Source organism: Crocodylus porosus, unplaced genomic scaffold, assembly GCF_001723895.1.
Source record: "Crocodylus porosus isolate Cpor-Errol unplaced genomic scaffold, CroPor_comp1, whole genome shotgun sequence".
NCBI lineage: Eukaryota > Metazoa > Chordata > Crocodylia > Crocodylidae > Crocodylus > Crocodylus porosus.
The window spans coordinates 193,402-209,492 of record NW_017728917.1 but is presented as its reverse complement, the minus strand read 5'-3'; the positions used below and the strand labels follow the sequence as shown (position 1 = coordinate 209,492).

Sequence of the window (16,091 nt, the reverse complement as noted above, 5' to 3'; positions counted from 1 at the left end):
CGCAGCAAGCAGGGACCGTGCACTTGGCCCAGCCAGGTCCTGCTGGTTCTGGGGCCTCTCAGCCACCTGCCCAGGCTGGGTCATGGTGGCTGGACCTGGTGCAGCATGCAGGGACTGCGTGCTGCACTGGACCAGGTCCTGCCACCATGAGAATGACCCAGCCAGGCAGCAGAGGGGCCCCAAGGGCGGCAGGACTTGTTTGGGTGTGGCATGCGGTACCCCCATACCATGTCCTGCCTCTGCCCCGCTGTGCCTATGGAGCGGTGGCACACAGTGGGACCTGGGCAAGCCCCATATGGCTTGCTAGTCCGGCTTTGCCCTGGAGCAGGTCACACAGCTCCAGGAGGCACGGGTCCTGTGCACACCTCCCAGAGCCCTGTGACCCCCTCTGGCGCAAAGCCAGACTAGCGAGCCGCATAGGGCTGGGCTGGGTCCTCACCCCCGCAGCCCTGGAGACATCCCCCTGCCACTCCCCAAATGCCTCCATATCCCCTGCTGCCCCTCACCCACCCACACTCATGAAATCTCCCTGCCCCTATGGACAGCACTGGGGTCAGAGGCAGCAGGAGAACCAGAGATGCTCTGGCTGACACCAAAGCATCTCTTTTGGAGGATTGACTCCGTGGCATGGCCTGGGACTGTGCCTTACTCCGCTCTTCTGCAGAGCGGTTTTAGACCCCTGGCCAGGAGTCTAAATTTCTCCCTGCACTGCAAACTTGCAGCATGGGGAACATTTTTTTTGTTCCTGCACGTGCCTCTTGCCCCACCTCAAAGGCATTTGTGATGCGGCAAGAGGCACGTGCACGCTTGTCTGGACATGCCCTTTGAGTCTTTTTGGAAATAGCAATTCTAGTAGCTTCTTATGAGCTGCTAAGATTTGAGGACTTGACCTTGGAACAAGACTGAGAATAAGTATTCATGCAAGTAGTCCAGTTGCATGCATTACATAGCTGCACTTATACAGTGCTTAAAACATTGGCATTTAAAGTATCCATAGGCACTCCCTTGAATGTAGACCCTTTGTTTTAACCAGGACTAGGTGACAAGTGAAACAAGTTCCAGTAGTCTGTGTGTAACTTCCAAAGGCCTTTTGTTGCCAACTTGAAAGGGAGCTAAAAGGGGGGACATTTACTTTGAGAACTTGGTGTCCTAGATTAGCTGTGCGCAGTGGGTCCTTTCTGCTAGTGTGTCCGCTGCTATTCATAGTCAGGAGCATTCAAGTTCATTGGGCAGGGTTTTGTCTCCTGTACACAAGCTATGTCCTGTGAAAGGGAAGAGGAAAGGGGCAGGCTGTAATGGGAGCTTTCTGCAGTGCATAGAGTCATTCTGTATGGGTTTGTAGGACTCCTCCACTGCCATAACTGCAGCATAAAGGTAGGATAGAGCCAGATCAGGAGCACTGGTTACCCAAGTGATGTGGAGAGCTCCCAAAGCCATTGTACTTGTTCCAGGCACAAAGTGGTTTTCCAGAACAGTTTGCAAAGCTGGCTTAAGGCAGTCTTTCTTCTTTTTCTTTTTTTCTGATCGTAATAGTGGCCTTCTAGAAATACTGTCATGGCTGCTGTTTTCTTTGTTTGGGCTCTTTTACAGTAGTCTCTGGAATGACTTGCTGGAGTAAAGTGCGGCCTGACTAAAGCAATAAAAAATATGGCCCATGTCCGTAAGTATGATGCTGATTATGAAAATCTAATTGGATAGTTTTTTTTGAAATGGCATAGTATACATCCTCATTGTGGAGCCTCCCAGTAATCTAAACAATGGAGTTTATAAGGTATGCAGGTTTATGTATGGAAAAAAGTGACAGATCAAGGAGGAAGAGGCAACCAGTTAATAATACTGAGCTGGACTCCATCTGACTTGTGTAGTTTTTTCTGTAAAACTACATAAGTCCTCAGGTCATGAGGACTGTTTACAAATGTTCTAAGTCATGACTATGTACTATAGGATGTAGATAAAAAGGTTAAATGCTGTTTGGAATCAAAGTAATGATCTTAATACCTTTCAGCAAAGCAAACAACATTTGGCCAAATCTCTGGAATAACAGATCAGATCAGTCTGAAACTGAGTCGCTGACCAAGTGGCTGGTGTTTAGAGCACAATTTTGAGTGCACTCTGCTTTGCTAGACAGGTCCTTTAAATTTTTGACTGGGTGAGCACTTGTCCTCTGCAGGTTGCCCCTTGTACAGATGGGAAATTGATGCACAGAGTGTGTGGGCTGCACAAGGTCGTGCAGCAAGTATGGCAGAGCAGGGACTTGAATGTAAATCCCCAGAGTTCAAGAGAAATTATTGCACCATCCTTCCTATTTGTTCCATAAAATTTGGGGTATTGGAGAGCCTTGCTGTTGGGGATTTATATTGTAACTATACGTTTATACCAACAAAAGCAGTGTTTTTCATTCCATAATGGAAAAAAGACACAATGTAAAGGGGAGAGATGGGGAGGGAAGAAGAGCCTGTGGAACTAGTTGTATTTTGCTTTTTTATTTTTCCACATTACTTAAAACAAGAAATTTTAATAGCACTGGATTTACTTTTTACAACAAAATATTTTCATGTATTCATTTCCTGCCCATCATTGAAAAACAACAGTCACTAAATGTCAGCACCTAAATCTTCACAATACTGTTGTTTGTCTGTAGTGCAGTTTTGTTTTGCTTGAAACCTTGGTTAGCGATTTTAAATCTATTACACTTTGTATTTAACATTCTTTATTTTTGTCAGTCAGTGCAAATCCAACAAATGATTTTTTTTTTTTTTTTAAAGGAATAAGAAACATTTACAGTCTATTGGAAGCTAGGCCATAGTTTTAACATGAAACATACTGTACAGCGTTAACATTGGCATTTGCCCATTTTAAGATAACAATATAAGCTTTATTTTTTAATAATTAATTCCTTTTTGCATATGACTGTCTGTGCTTTATGAAACTATTGGGGACTCAAATATATCCGTGAAAGAGCACAACTGTATTTTTATTTAATGTTAGATGAGATCCATATTTTTTTACATGTTTTATTTCAGATGATAAATAGAACTATTTCTCTTGAATACATTTTGTAAACCTTTAAAATATGGACATTTCTAACTAGTCAACATTTGAACCAGAAGCTCAGGCTTTGATGTAAATTATTGAAGGAAGGAAAAAAGTAATAAGAATATGTTTCCCTGAAAATGTATTTTAGCATGAGTAACTTCTTGGACCTGGTATTTTGTACAAAGGTATAATTGAGTAATAAATGCCATTCTGTTCCTCAGTCAAGTGTTATATTTATAACATATATAAGATACCTAGATCTTTTCTTTGCAATAATTATAATGTTTCTCCACCCCTTATAACAGGAACTGAGCAGGCTAAATGCTCAGGTAGTATAAATCAGCATAGTCCTATTGAAGTTGTACTGATACATAGTGGCTGAGGATCTGGCCCCTAAGTCTGAGATGCAACAGAAGTGTGATTTAAGTTGCAGTTTTTGCCACAGGAGTTCTAAAGAACTTGGACAGATCGTGTTCAATATTTTACAGCTAGCCAGTGGCTCTTAAATTTATACTGGTACCATGAATTAAATTTTGATGGCATTTGTCATAACCAAGACAGCAGTAACAACTGTAGTCTTAAAAATAAAGATTCTATCAGATTATTTAAAAACTCTACAGCTAATTAAATAGACCAGTGTCAGATATTAACTGTCTCAAGATGTACAGTAAAATAAAACTTCAATGAGACTTTAATTTATGCAGTCTTTATGGAAAATGATGTTCCTCATTTGGGTTTGCAAAGCTCCTGTAGTGTTCTTTAGTGTTCTGTAGTGGTATGGCATGAAATTCCTTTTAATAAATTATACAGCAACTTGCATAAAATTATAAATTGAGATAAGTAATTACCATGCATGCTAGCCATAGGGTACTAGTAGATCATAATGCTTTGCAGGTCTTTTGTTTTCTTGTTTGCTTTCTTTTTTCATTCATGTTGTGTGGAAGTAATTTAACATAGACAGGGAACAATTTGATCCTGGCAACTGTTAATGGACTAGTGGTAAATCAGTCCACAGAACATGCCGGGGGGGCGGGAATGAAGCTGTATTTCAATAAAAACAATAAAGTGCTTTAAATGAGTATCTGTTGTTCACTACATTGTTTATTTCACTTAGACACCAAAACCAACACAATGAAAGATGTCGTGATAGCCTAGAGTAAGTATAGCTTAACTGCTAAACTGTACTTCCATGTGAATTGTTTAGAAAAAAAATGTTTATCAGCTGTGTTTCTTGTTTTGTTGTTAAAACTTAGTTGATTGTGGGACTAGGAGTGAGTTACAGTGCAGGGTGAACTTGCACAGACATAAAGAGGAGGACCATAAATATTCCCTATTTAAAGTTTCCACTTGCAAAAAAATATGGATTTAAGAGGAAGGAAGGAAAAAAGAGCAATTTTGGAAACAGTCCATATCCAGTGTACAGTCCATAGCCAGGTGGTTTGAAATACACTGTGCAGCTTCTTGAAATTAGGAAGTGACTTCTGGGAATGTATAGAAATCTGAGAATTTATTCCAAGTCCATTGAATGACTGCTGCTATAATATGGTTGCTTCTTCCATGGCTTCAATCCACCTGAAAAAGAAAAGAAAGGAAGGGGGGGAGCAGATTTAATTTTGTGGATCTAGCAACCACATTTATTTCAAACACTGGGTTCAGAGAAGAGTGTTCTGTTCTGTTCTGTTCTCTTGTTTCCCCATTACAGTCCTGAAGAGGAAATAAAGGCATGGAGTTAGAGTAAGGGTCCTGGGAGCCAGGACGTCTGGGTTCTGTCCTCGACTTTGCTACTGATTTCCTGTATAAACTTGCGGAAATCACATGTGCTGGATGGGTGAAGAGGGAGAGATGAAATTATGGAGGTATGTAGAGGAAAGGGATATTTTAAACATGCAGAAAAATGAAAGGCTATATATTTTAGGTTCTAGCACTCATCATTAATTTTACAGTTACTTTAATTATGCCATACTAGTAACAATAAAGCATGTTAAATCTAGAAACTGTTCATTAAAGAGCAAATTAAAAGGCAGATACGCTGGATTCATATGAGCAGTCCCTTTTACAATTACATCTGATAGATTTCTTGGTGCGGGGTGTAACTTCCTTAGTGGGATCTGTAGAAAATCTGTTGCTGAGATGATGGACTGAGTTCTGCCTGGTGCTTTAATGTCAGCCAGGTCAATTGCATTTAATTGGCTGTAATTAGCATACATGAACCTGTTTCTATTCTATCTTAATTGGGTTGCCTTCAGAAGGAAAGGAAGTGGGGAAGAAGTATGTTAGGGGAATGAAGTGTGCTGCTTGCACTTTTGACCCCGTTCATTGGTTAGTACGTAATGTGCAATTCCCCACCCAGTACCTCTGTGCTGAATTGTAATCCTCTGCTCGGAAGCTATAAAACAAGGTTTGCTTGTGGTAAAGATGGAAAACTGCATCCGTACTTCCTTCCTCCTTTTCTGGGGCAATTGTGAAACCCAGCAAAGGCAAACTCTCTGTAGCGACTTTATCCTAAAATCAATTCAGAAGGGGTAATAAGACTTTAGAAGGAGCATTTCCAACAGGGCTGCAGGCTCTTTGGAGCTGGGTATATCTTTTCATCGTGTGTGCCTACAAAGCTTATCACAACAGGGCCTCAATCCTTATGGAGTCCTTAGCTGCTACTGCAGTGATAAGGAGGAGTGTGCAGATTTCAAGAAGCATTGACTGCTGCGGTGCAAGATTTCCTTGCACATTGCCTTGCCAGCATCTCAAACTTGACTTGAAGCTTCTACCTTTAGGGTTGAACTTCTCCATGACCACTTCACACAATCTACTTTAGACAACCAACAAGGGTTCCAGGTTAGTAGCAGACATGAGTGGCCTGTGTGAGGTGGGTGTCTAGGAACCAGACTGAGATCACCAAACTATAGGTCAAAGAGAAGATCTGATATTACCGAGGCTAAGGAGGGTGCCAACATTGAATAGTGGCACCTAGTCCCTCCCCTGCACAATCTCAGCAGCCTTTTCACAGAATTTCCTTCAGTCTTTCACAGCATGATTGCTTTCAAAAGCGCTGCTTTAAAATTTATGAGCTGGTAATGCAACACTGTTAATTTACTCCCAGGAAACGTCCATGAATTCTGCTTGCACTATAGAAGTAAAAGAAAGACGGCAATAAAGCCTTAATTGAATTGTAGTTTAACTATTACTGATGGCTGCAATTTTGGTGGCTCTACCTCTATTAAGGTAATGGTTTTTTCCCCCGTCTTTTTGAGATTCTCTTCTCTCTCTCTCTTTTTTTTTTTTAAAAGATATAGCCAATGCTGGGAGCTTAAATGCTAGTCAGGCATCCGCTGTTCTTTCAGATTTTAGTCTACCACTGTGACAGTAGAAACAACTCTATTCAGGTAAGCAGAAGTGTCCACCCCATGGGGAAGGAGGGGATTGAACTTGGTTTTAAGAGCTTCATTTTCAGTAGTGCTGAGCACCCACAGTTCTAGTGGAACTGGAAGCTCAATAGGAGCTGCTCTGTTCAACGCACGTCTAAAAATCAGACTTAAGATACTGGTGTCCTAGATGGCTGATTGGATAGAACCAGCCCTTGGCCACCCAGTAATTTGGTTTGCAGTGGTGGTCAATTATGCCACTTTTTTTTATGCATCACTATACATATCTCTCTACTTCATTTATGTGATTAAAAGTTTAAGTACTTGATATTTTCAAAACATTTGAAAAGTTTAAGTGCCATTTTCATAGGTTATAGTCTGAGCTCTGCCTCGTTCCGTAAATGCTGCTGTCTCAGTTATGAATGACTACTATCAATTGTAACCACCCCTTGTATCTTATAAAATTTCATGGCTACCCAGGGTACTACAGCTACTCGAAGTAAAAATCAGAATATGACAAAGGCGCTAGGAAGTGACAAAAGCTTCCAGCAAAGTAAAAAGCACCCTGCCTAATAAAACACCTTCCACTGGGGTAAGTCTAATCACCACAATAGTCTAGGGAGGAAATGCTGGTCAGCTCCACACTGTACCTCGGAGCTGGCCACTGCCTTTAACAGTGAGAAGCACGATGGCATCCTTGCCCTTGTATTCTCTGACAGCTGTGCACTTACTATGTATGCTACAGGCGTACACCATCTCTCCTATCTACTTCTAGAGAACTGGGATGTTTTTCTAGGTCCTGGAGAATTGTCTTAACCCTTGACTGGAGAAAGCTTGGTTTTTCCTTCTTCAGGGGAAAAAAGGCTATATAAATAACAATCCAGCAGTTCTCAGGTTCCATCTCATATCATATACAGTGCACTGGAGCAAGACTGAAAGGTTTTTCCAAGACTGTTTTGACTGAAAGAAATTCTTGCCAGAATAAACCTGCTTTCTGTAACTCAGAGAGATGCCCATACTATATAGCTCCTAATCCACTTTTCTTCATATACAGAGTATGTTGAATTATATAAAGAAGCTCTAAGGTCATATGCTAGTGCCAATATATTGGCAATTTGCTGTATATCTACATCTAATTTCCTTGTACTTGGAGTGTTTGTCACAGTTCACACAGAAGCGTATACTTTGTTGTGGCTCTGGTAGCTCCAGAGCTTGTGTGGCTCCTAAACTAATTGGGAAAGGCTAGATCAGAAGTGACAGGTATGCTCCTCTAATGAAATCTGTCGTGCACAAGGGAGAAAGGAACATGACAATATTCCCCAGTTGGGTTGCTAAGTCATGACAGACAGTACCTCATTTGCTGTATATGTGTAGAGGACTTTGCCTTTGATGACAAACCACAACTTTTTCCAATGTCGTTTGCCTCTCTTACACCTGCTGAGATAGCCACTGATGGTTGATCCTTCTCCTGAAGCTGCTACCTGAAGAGCCAAGGAAACAGTGGAGAAATCAGATTTCATTACAACAGAAATTTTTCCCTCTGAAGAGGCTAGCGTGCTAAAATGGAGTGTGTTATTTTAAAGGAATGTACAGTTGAAAGAACACTGAGAATTTAAAAAAAAGACCCAGAACAGTATAAATTTAAGCAGAAAATACAAGTATGGTGCTACTCTTATGCATAAGAGAATTGGAAGATTTTTCTTAGTCGAGTTCTGTTCTCATTGATTCTGATGAAGCCAATGGAGTTATTCTGGAAGCAGAGTCACTTAGGCCAAAAGTATAGCCTGGTGCAGTTGAGGAACTGAATTGGTCCTTTTTCAACACACCTATCCTATGGCACGTGTTACAGGACAGTGGTGTGACTTAGGTGGTTAAGCTTGGGGTTCTGTTCCTGCCTTTACAAGGGATTTGTTGCGTCCATTTGGGTCAATTACATCTCTGTGGCCAAGTTTCATTTTGTAAAATGATAATCATTGGTGAAAGGAGAATAATTCCTTGCTCCCTAAGGAGGGTGTGATTTTTTTTTTTTTTTTTTTTTTTTTAGGCTTGATTCATGAATACTTGGGTGGAAGTTAAAATAAAAATGCAGCATGCGTTAACTGATTACAATAATGAGCAGGGCTGATACTCAGAAATAGAGTCAGCTGACGAGGTGCTTAAAAGCAATCTTCAGTAGCAGAGATGCAAGGGGAGTGAATTGTATCTGTAATGTTTGCAATAGAAAAGGCGTGCAAAATATTCTGGAGCATGTGTAAGGACCTTGGGTATGGATGGCTTTGAGATGAAGGCTGTGATAGGACACTTCACATTAATAAACATGTGCTGCCCCCGTGTGGTTTAAAAGGCAATAACCACAACCTTTTCTAAATTAAAGCTGAAATCTTGCCTCTGATTTCTCTTACTCCTCATGGACATGCTAGTTGAACAGAAAACGTTGTACAATGTTTATCAAATGCCTCTCAACTCATATGCAAATGTCAGCACATACATAAATGTTAAGCAGCTCTCATGTTTTGGTTTCCATGACCTCCTTTCCCTCTGTGCTAGAAGATAATTACAACAAGCTCAGTAAAAGATCTGGATTGGAAGTCAGTATTAGATATCCATTGACTCTGAGAATCTAGGGATCATTTGCATCCTTGGATGTAAAACACAGCATAGATAGTCCAAATAATATCAGTACTACCAGGTTTTGAATCTAATGCTTAGTTCCAGGAAGGAAAGCAATACAAATACATTGGGGAAAAATCTTGGCCCCGCTGAAGTTGATGGGAGTTTTTCCATTTCACTTGTTAATTTTCAGTAGGCTGAGATGAGCTCTGAGAAACACAATTAATTAAAACCATTGCATCCACTAATTGCTTTCCAGGGATAGATTCTTTCCCTAGTGCACAGTGAATAATGGTCTTATCATAGAAATCAGCAGTGCCATCTGAAAAACAAGGACTGGAATAAGGCTGCTGCAAATAACAGGGGCCACAGCAGCTATAGGAAATCAGTGTCTTTCTATCTTTCTTTTGTCAACATCCACTTGCTGTATACTAATTAACAGTCTCTGTAACCCATCACCCCTGTACCATCCACTTCCCTGAGCTTGAAATAAGTCCTTCAAAAGGCTTTAGAACTACACATATCTTTCAAAATAGAACTTAGACCATCTGAAGGAAATGAAGTGTCTATACCCAGTCAGTTTGATCTCAATGGACAGCAGAAGCTAGTGATAGCATCAGATTGTTCAGTGTTTCAACTTTACAACACCAAGGAAAAAGTAATCTCATGGTACAGGTGACTTAGGAAACAGGCGTATCCGGGTGCATAGTAGAACAAATGATAAACACTGACATTGGATTCTACTGTTCGCTAGAGCTAGTTTCCTTGCCTTTTCTCAGGCAGGCCTTGGTCCTACCTCCATAAGAGCTGAAGGAATTTTCTTTTGCTTCTTGAAGGAAGAGTAGTGAATATTGTGGAAGACGGAGGAGAAGGCACTGCCCGAACACCTGGATGAAGTCGGAGGGAAGATCACACTTAGTGGCCGTTCTGCAATATCAGGAGAATTGGAGAAGGGAAAAGAATGGGTTAACTGGTGCATATAGTCACGCATAGCCTGGGATGGGAAACACCACTTCAGGTTAATGCAGCCAGGAACAGGAAAATGCCAAGCCAAATCTGGCTAATTTTCCTTTAGCTACTCTGTTAAACTTCCCTGTAAGTCTCATTAGCAGAATTGATGCTTGGTGGACTTCATAGCACTCCAGGCTAACAGTGTGCATGCTACAAACACTGGAATACGTCTTGCATGAAAGATGACGTAAGGAAAAAGTGTTGTATTGTGCTTTAACACTTAATGACTCTTCATCAGCACTGACCCTGCTTCTCTGCCATCTCCATTTTATTTACGTTGATTGCTTCCTAGGACACATCCATGGCAGAGTAAGCACATTCATTATTGGGATGTTCTTTCTACAGAAGCCCCAGGAGTACAGAAGATGGTTATTTTGTCTCTAAGACATGCTCCATTAGCCCTTCAACAGGGTCTGTATTCTGTGCCATCATCTGAGTTAATATCCTTCAGAGACACCTGTGGCGATGCATATTGTCTGGAACTTCCAAATGGAGCGCGGTGCTGAACTAGTACAAGCCTGAGTTTGGAGGGACACAGGTTCAGCAATAGTTCAGGCTGCTGTGACGCCAGCACACATCTCATTGCATTAAGCAGAACTAGAACATGGTTATTCTACAGCAGTAGCTGACATCTGAGTCACTTTATCCAAGACAGAAAAATTTAATTGTGACCACTTCTGATTAGTGAGCTCTAAGGTAAAAGGCATTTGCCTAGAAGGGGTTGTCGGTACAGAGAGTCATTCCAGAACAGCAGTTCCTGATTAACTCCCTAGATACTCATCTAAGAAAAAAGTGCTAATTTTGAGTTACCTTGATTCACACGCCAAGAGTTAGCTGGGAAGAACTAGTTTAAATTTCCACCAAACTTAATCCAAATTAACTTCCTTCTGTAGACAAGCTTTTTAGTTGTCTATGCATTTTCTCTTGGCTCTCAACAATAGGAAATGCTGACTTGGACTGGAGCAAGTAGTGCACTGTCAATTAAAGCAAAGTGATGGCTTAAAAAGAAAGCAACTGATGATCACCACTGTCAGTTACAAATGGCACAGTGCTATTGCTTATTACTCTATTGCAGCAAGTGATTACAGAAAAATTCAAGGCTTCTGCTCACTAAGAGGTTCTCTGCCATCTCACAGCCTGCCAGTCCCCTGGACCTTGACGCAGCCCAAGCCATAGCCAGGCTTGAAAGAAAAAGCTCTCGAATTGAAGCAGAGCTTGGTGTGCAGAATCTAGGTCTCTTGTTACGTGAATGGTGGGTAACGTTATTATCAAACTCATCAAAGAATGAACAAGCCTCACCTCTCTTCTTCAGTTCTGCATAGCAGCCATCGCAGACTTTTGCTAGTCGATCTTTGAGGTACTTCAGGGCATACTTGTTTCTTGAGCAGTTCCGACATACAATCTGTCCCAGAGTGAACAAATACATGTATAAATATGCATTCCCTATAACCAGGGATTCTCAACCTCCGTAGACTCGAGGCATGCCTCCTTAGATTTTGTGAATTGAAGGGCACCTTATTTCAAAAACTAACTTATAATGCTTACCATCTTGCAGTGAGGGTGGGAGACCAGACAAACATGGAAAAGCCTTAGCTGCACTTACCTGCTTATTAGGATAGTGGGAAGCTTTGCTCGCTGATTCAATTTGGCAGAGATTTTGCCCAATTTGGTGGCCGAATCTCTGAATCCAAATCGAATCAGGAGACCCTTTAATCTCTCTGAATTGTTTCAGAGAGATTAGAAGATTTGGACATAGACACAATTTTAAACGTTTTTTCTACATACGTCAACGTATTAGGTGGCTCATGGATGCTGGGGCGGATGGAGCGTCCCACAGGAATGTGGCAGGGTCCCCAGCACGCTCGGCAGCAGACCTGGAAGTGGACCAGAAGCACTTCTGGTCCCCTTCTGGGTCCACCAGGGAGCATGCTGGCCCCCCACCCCGCACTCACCCCGCTCAGTGACTGGTGCCTCACAGGTCAGGGGGGCACTTGGGGTTCCCTTGCAGCCAATTGCCAAGCTGGGAGGTGCGGGGAGCCCCCCATGTGCTCCCCAGTGGACCCGGAAGTGGACTGCAAGTACTTCTGGTCCACTTCCAGGTTCACTGCCGAGCATGTGCTGCCCTTCCCTACGCCCCCAGCATCACAGCATTCACAAGCTGCACCTGGTACCTTCAGGTATGTAGGAAAAACATTTAAAGCGATGTCTATGGCCGAATCGCTGATTCTCTGAATCGGCATCAAATCTTCAGATTTGGATTCGGCCGAATCAAATCGGGGACAGTGATCTGAATCAGTGAATCAAATCACTGTCCCCAATTCGGGCTGAATCCAAATGGAATATAGCCCATTTTGCACACCCCTGCTGCTTATCTTCTCATACCTTGTGGCACCCTTCAAAAGATCTCACACGCCTCAGTGTGCCTCAACACCTGGTTGAGAATCACTATCCTAAACCAATGTATACTAGCAATAAGGGCCTCTCTGGCAGAGGAGGCATTAGTGGAAACCAGTCAGCTTAACCAGCCTAAGGATAACTCCACCAACTTTGCTGTAACTGCTCTTATTTTATATCTTTGTAACTCAGGGCAGCTTTAGGTGCCTTGGCTTTAGGTGCCAGCATCCTTGGCTAATGCGTTATCTCCTGATGGTCAATTTTGTGGGGGTTGCATGTTTCCCAATTTCAAAGTACGAGTTGATCCCCCTGCTACCACATTTGGCTGATAACATGCTAAATAAAATCGTATGCAGAAGTGGGCTGATGTATCCATACAACCACTCTGCTGGCAGAGGTAGAGACTGCTTGTTTGTAGAATTCAGAAGTCATTGAACCAGAATTGGGTCTTTAGCAGGACTGGAATTTAAAATTTAAGTCTAGCTCTAAAGTGACATTATGGGACATTCAGTGAAATTGAAAGGTGCCACATCTAAGATGGGTAAAAAGAAATGCCTTTTCACATATGACAAAACTAACCTGAGGAACTTGGTGTCCAAAGATAATCACTGATGCCAAGAGCAAAGCAGTATTCAAAACAGGGAGGTTATGTAGATAACAAGTCTCAGCAATAACGGAAAGGATTAATAAAAAGACCAAAAGCACTGAAAAAGGCTTTTGTTCCTTGGCTAATGCTTCAGGGGGGTTAGGAAATGATCTGTGCAGGAAGACAATCAATTAAGAGTCTTTTGCATCTTACTAGCTGCTGTCAGAGACAGGATATTACAAAAGGCGAACCATGGGTCTGGTCCAAAATGGTCATGCCTGTGTTATTTTTGTGGAAACCAAATGTTCTGCTCACTTGTGAAGTGGTTTAAAAGTTTAGAAACTGTGTATCTGCTGGCCGAAGAATTTGGAGCTTTCCAAATGTATCACAACTGCTTATGTAACGCAGCTGCCTTTAATAGTGATGGCTGAAAAACTGCTGGTTTGATTGCTTCACTCTGAGTGCTATCAGCATGTCACGTCTGAAAGCTCTCCTCAGCAGGAGATGTCTCACAGCCCTCTGAGCTTGTCGAATCCCAGTCTTTTGGAATTCATCCCCGACTCGAGAATCTAACATGGTTCCAGCCAGAGTTAATAATAATCTGAATGCTCAAAGTGGTTTTGATAGCATTTGTGAGGAGCCAAATTATTCTCTGTTGCAAGGATTTAATACTGTTGAAGTTGATGCAGTTGCTGTCAGTGTAGCAAAGAGGAGAATTTGACCCAGAGATTTTCAATATTGTTGAGCACGTGAGAAGCTGAATTTACATAACACTCACCTTCCCACACGCGTGGCAGTGATGACGTCTCAGAGTGAGGGTAAAGTCACAGCCGCAGTTCATGCACATCATGACATGGGATACAGGTACCAAGGTGGGAGGCCTCTCACCCAAAGGTATTCCCAGCCTTTCCCGTAGCTTCAAACAAACAAAATAAATACACAAATGGTTCTACTAACACAGCTTTCCAGCACCGGCTGCTGACCCAGTATTTCCCTTCTGCATCCTAAGTTCTGCCAGTCAGTCCAGCTCATTCTTGACATATAACCCTCCCATCATTCCAGTCCTGACTTTCTTTTTCCTCCTGAGGAATCATAAACAGTTTGTGAAAAATTTTAGACATGGCAGCAATGAGATGTAACCACTTCTGGCTTGGAAGAAGCAGCCAACAAGGAGACAGTGCACTGGTAACAGTGAGGGCCACACTCACAGCTGGCAAAAACTAATGTCACACCACTTTGTATCAGGCAAGGATCTGAGCCACTATGCATATGACTGAAAGCACCAGGTCAAATCTCATATTCTTATTAAAAGCATTCTCATATCTTGAGTATCCAGGAAGATCCAATGACTTTTTAGGTCTTAATGAAAAACTCCTGATCCCATCAAGATCTATTACAGTATACTCACTCTATCTCACCATGTAGAAAGTCTGAGTTGATTATTCTACTATTCATTGGGGGTAGTTTTATGAAAGGTAGGAGAGATAATGTAGAAGACAACTCATTTTGCTTGTTATGCAAGCTAGGATCTAGACCCAAATCTCCACTGACAGCAACAAACTGACTTTGAATTCAGCCCTACGTGAGTGGATCCAGGTTTGTTGCATGCTTTCTATGAGCAATCTGCATTCATTGCCCAATTTTAAGAGCATGTTTACTGTTCACTCTTATTTTATACAAGCAAGATATATGAAAATATATATATGAAAAAAAAATTATATGAAAATTAGATCCATGCAGGAAAAAGGAAGAGAGGAGTCAGTCATTGCAAAAGGCTTTGGGTTCTAATTCATGTTCCTCTTATAGCAAGAGATATAAAAAGCAGAAGAGTGCAAATAACTGATTCTTTGATTGGTTGACTGGACCAAATCAAATTTATTGAGTTGACGGACAAAGTATTTTCACCTTTCTAGTCAAAATGAAAACTTGAAACAAATATTTCATTTCAGGTCACGCAGATATTTGATTATTTTTCTTGTTAAGCATTAATTAATTATAAACTAAACATGGGTAAACTGAGTCTCAAACAGTTATTTTAAATGGAAGCATGTCATGAAAAAATGGCTTTCCTAATTCCTTTTCAGATTTTTTTCAACTGCCACTGTTTCCTGTCAATTTGTGAATAGTTCATGTCAGTTTGAAACAGCAATTTTTGGCCAATAGCTTATTTTCCTGAAAAAAAAAAAAAGTCACTCAGTTCTAACTGGGAGTATTGCCACTGAAATCAGAGATGCACTAAAACATCGGTCGCAAGGTTAGAACTAGACCCCTTTTGGTGGTGTTTTTAATAGTGATGATTTTGTGATTTCATGACAAAGTAACACTGAGTGGCATTGCTTTTTCATTGTCATTTACCAGGCATATAATTATTTTTGGATAGAATCCAAATCAGTCATCAGAAGGAGCTAACTCTTGGTTTTCTTACTCCAGCAAAACTCCCTTTGACTTAGATGAACCCCCCAGAATGAAGTGGAATTGCCAGATTATTAAGATTGCAGAGGAGGTCTCAGCCAGCTGCATATTAAATGTACTGTGGGGACCTTTGTAACTGGGCCCTGGGATGGGGATTTACATAAAAATAATCAAAATGCTCTACCATTAGGAACTACTTTTCCCCCCTGCTTTTATCTGTTCAAGTAGTTCAGCAACCTCTTGAGTAATACCAGGACCTGCTCTTACCTCAATGCTGTTGTGAAAGGCAGATGTATTGTGAGCTTTGTAGTCATCTGGAAGGCTTCTGCTGATGCAGCTATACCACTCATCCCTTTCAGAGCATGAGCTGTAGAGTGAAATACAACCACACAATCAATGCCAGGTGCTGCAGTGATGGAATCAATTAATTTCTGTATCAAAAGGGAAGGTTTCAGTCTATGGACATTTTGCTTTCCCCTCCTCTGTGTTGAATTATTGCTCCTTTGGATGAGAACAAAAAAGTAAAACACCAGATTTGGGATGTTTCTGATGGGACTGGCACCACATTTAGGATATATGAAATGCTATGAACAGAGTTTGGAGTAGCTAGAGTTCAGAAATTCTCCAGAGTGGTCCAGGACCATGCTGCGGACATTAAACTCTGACTTAAACTATGGAGATTT

The 16,091-nt window shown here is 41.5% G+C and overlaps 1 protein-coding gene and 1 long non-coding RNA gene across 2 annotated transcripts in view; one reads left to right on the top strand and one right to left on the bottom strand.

The window, feature by feature from the left end:
• The first annotated feature begins 783 nt into the window (after positions 1-783).
• LOC109311118 lies at positions 784-4,066 on the top strand. Its single transcript, XR_002101429.1, has 2 exons — positions 784-2,208; positions 2,251-4,066. It is a non-coding gene; the product is annotated as an uncharacterized LOC109311118 (long non-coding RNA).
• FGD5 (FYVE, RhoGEF and PH domain containing 5) overlaps positions 3,944-16,091 on the bottom strand; it is a 145,906-nt gene continuing 133,758 nt past the window's right edge. The window contains exons 15-21 of the mRNA XM_019536536.1: positions 15,676-15,775; positions 13,775-13,912; positions 11,316-11,418; positions 9,802-9,932; positions 7,748-7,876; positions 5,390-5,538; positions 3,944-4,608 (exon numbers count right to left, since the gene is read on the bottom strand). Coding sequence (XP_019392081.1) covers positions 4,572-4,608; positions 5,390-5,538; positions 7,748-7,876; positions 9,802-9,932; positions 11,316-11,418; positions 13,775-13,912; positions 15,676-15,775 — 787 coding nt within the window. The 3' untranslated portion in view covers positions 3,944-4,571. The remainder of the gene's footprint in view (positions 4,609-5,389; positions 5,539-7,747; positions 7,877-9,801; positions 9,933-11,315; positions 11,419-13,774; positions 13,913-15,675; positions 15,776-16,091) is intronic.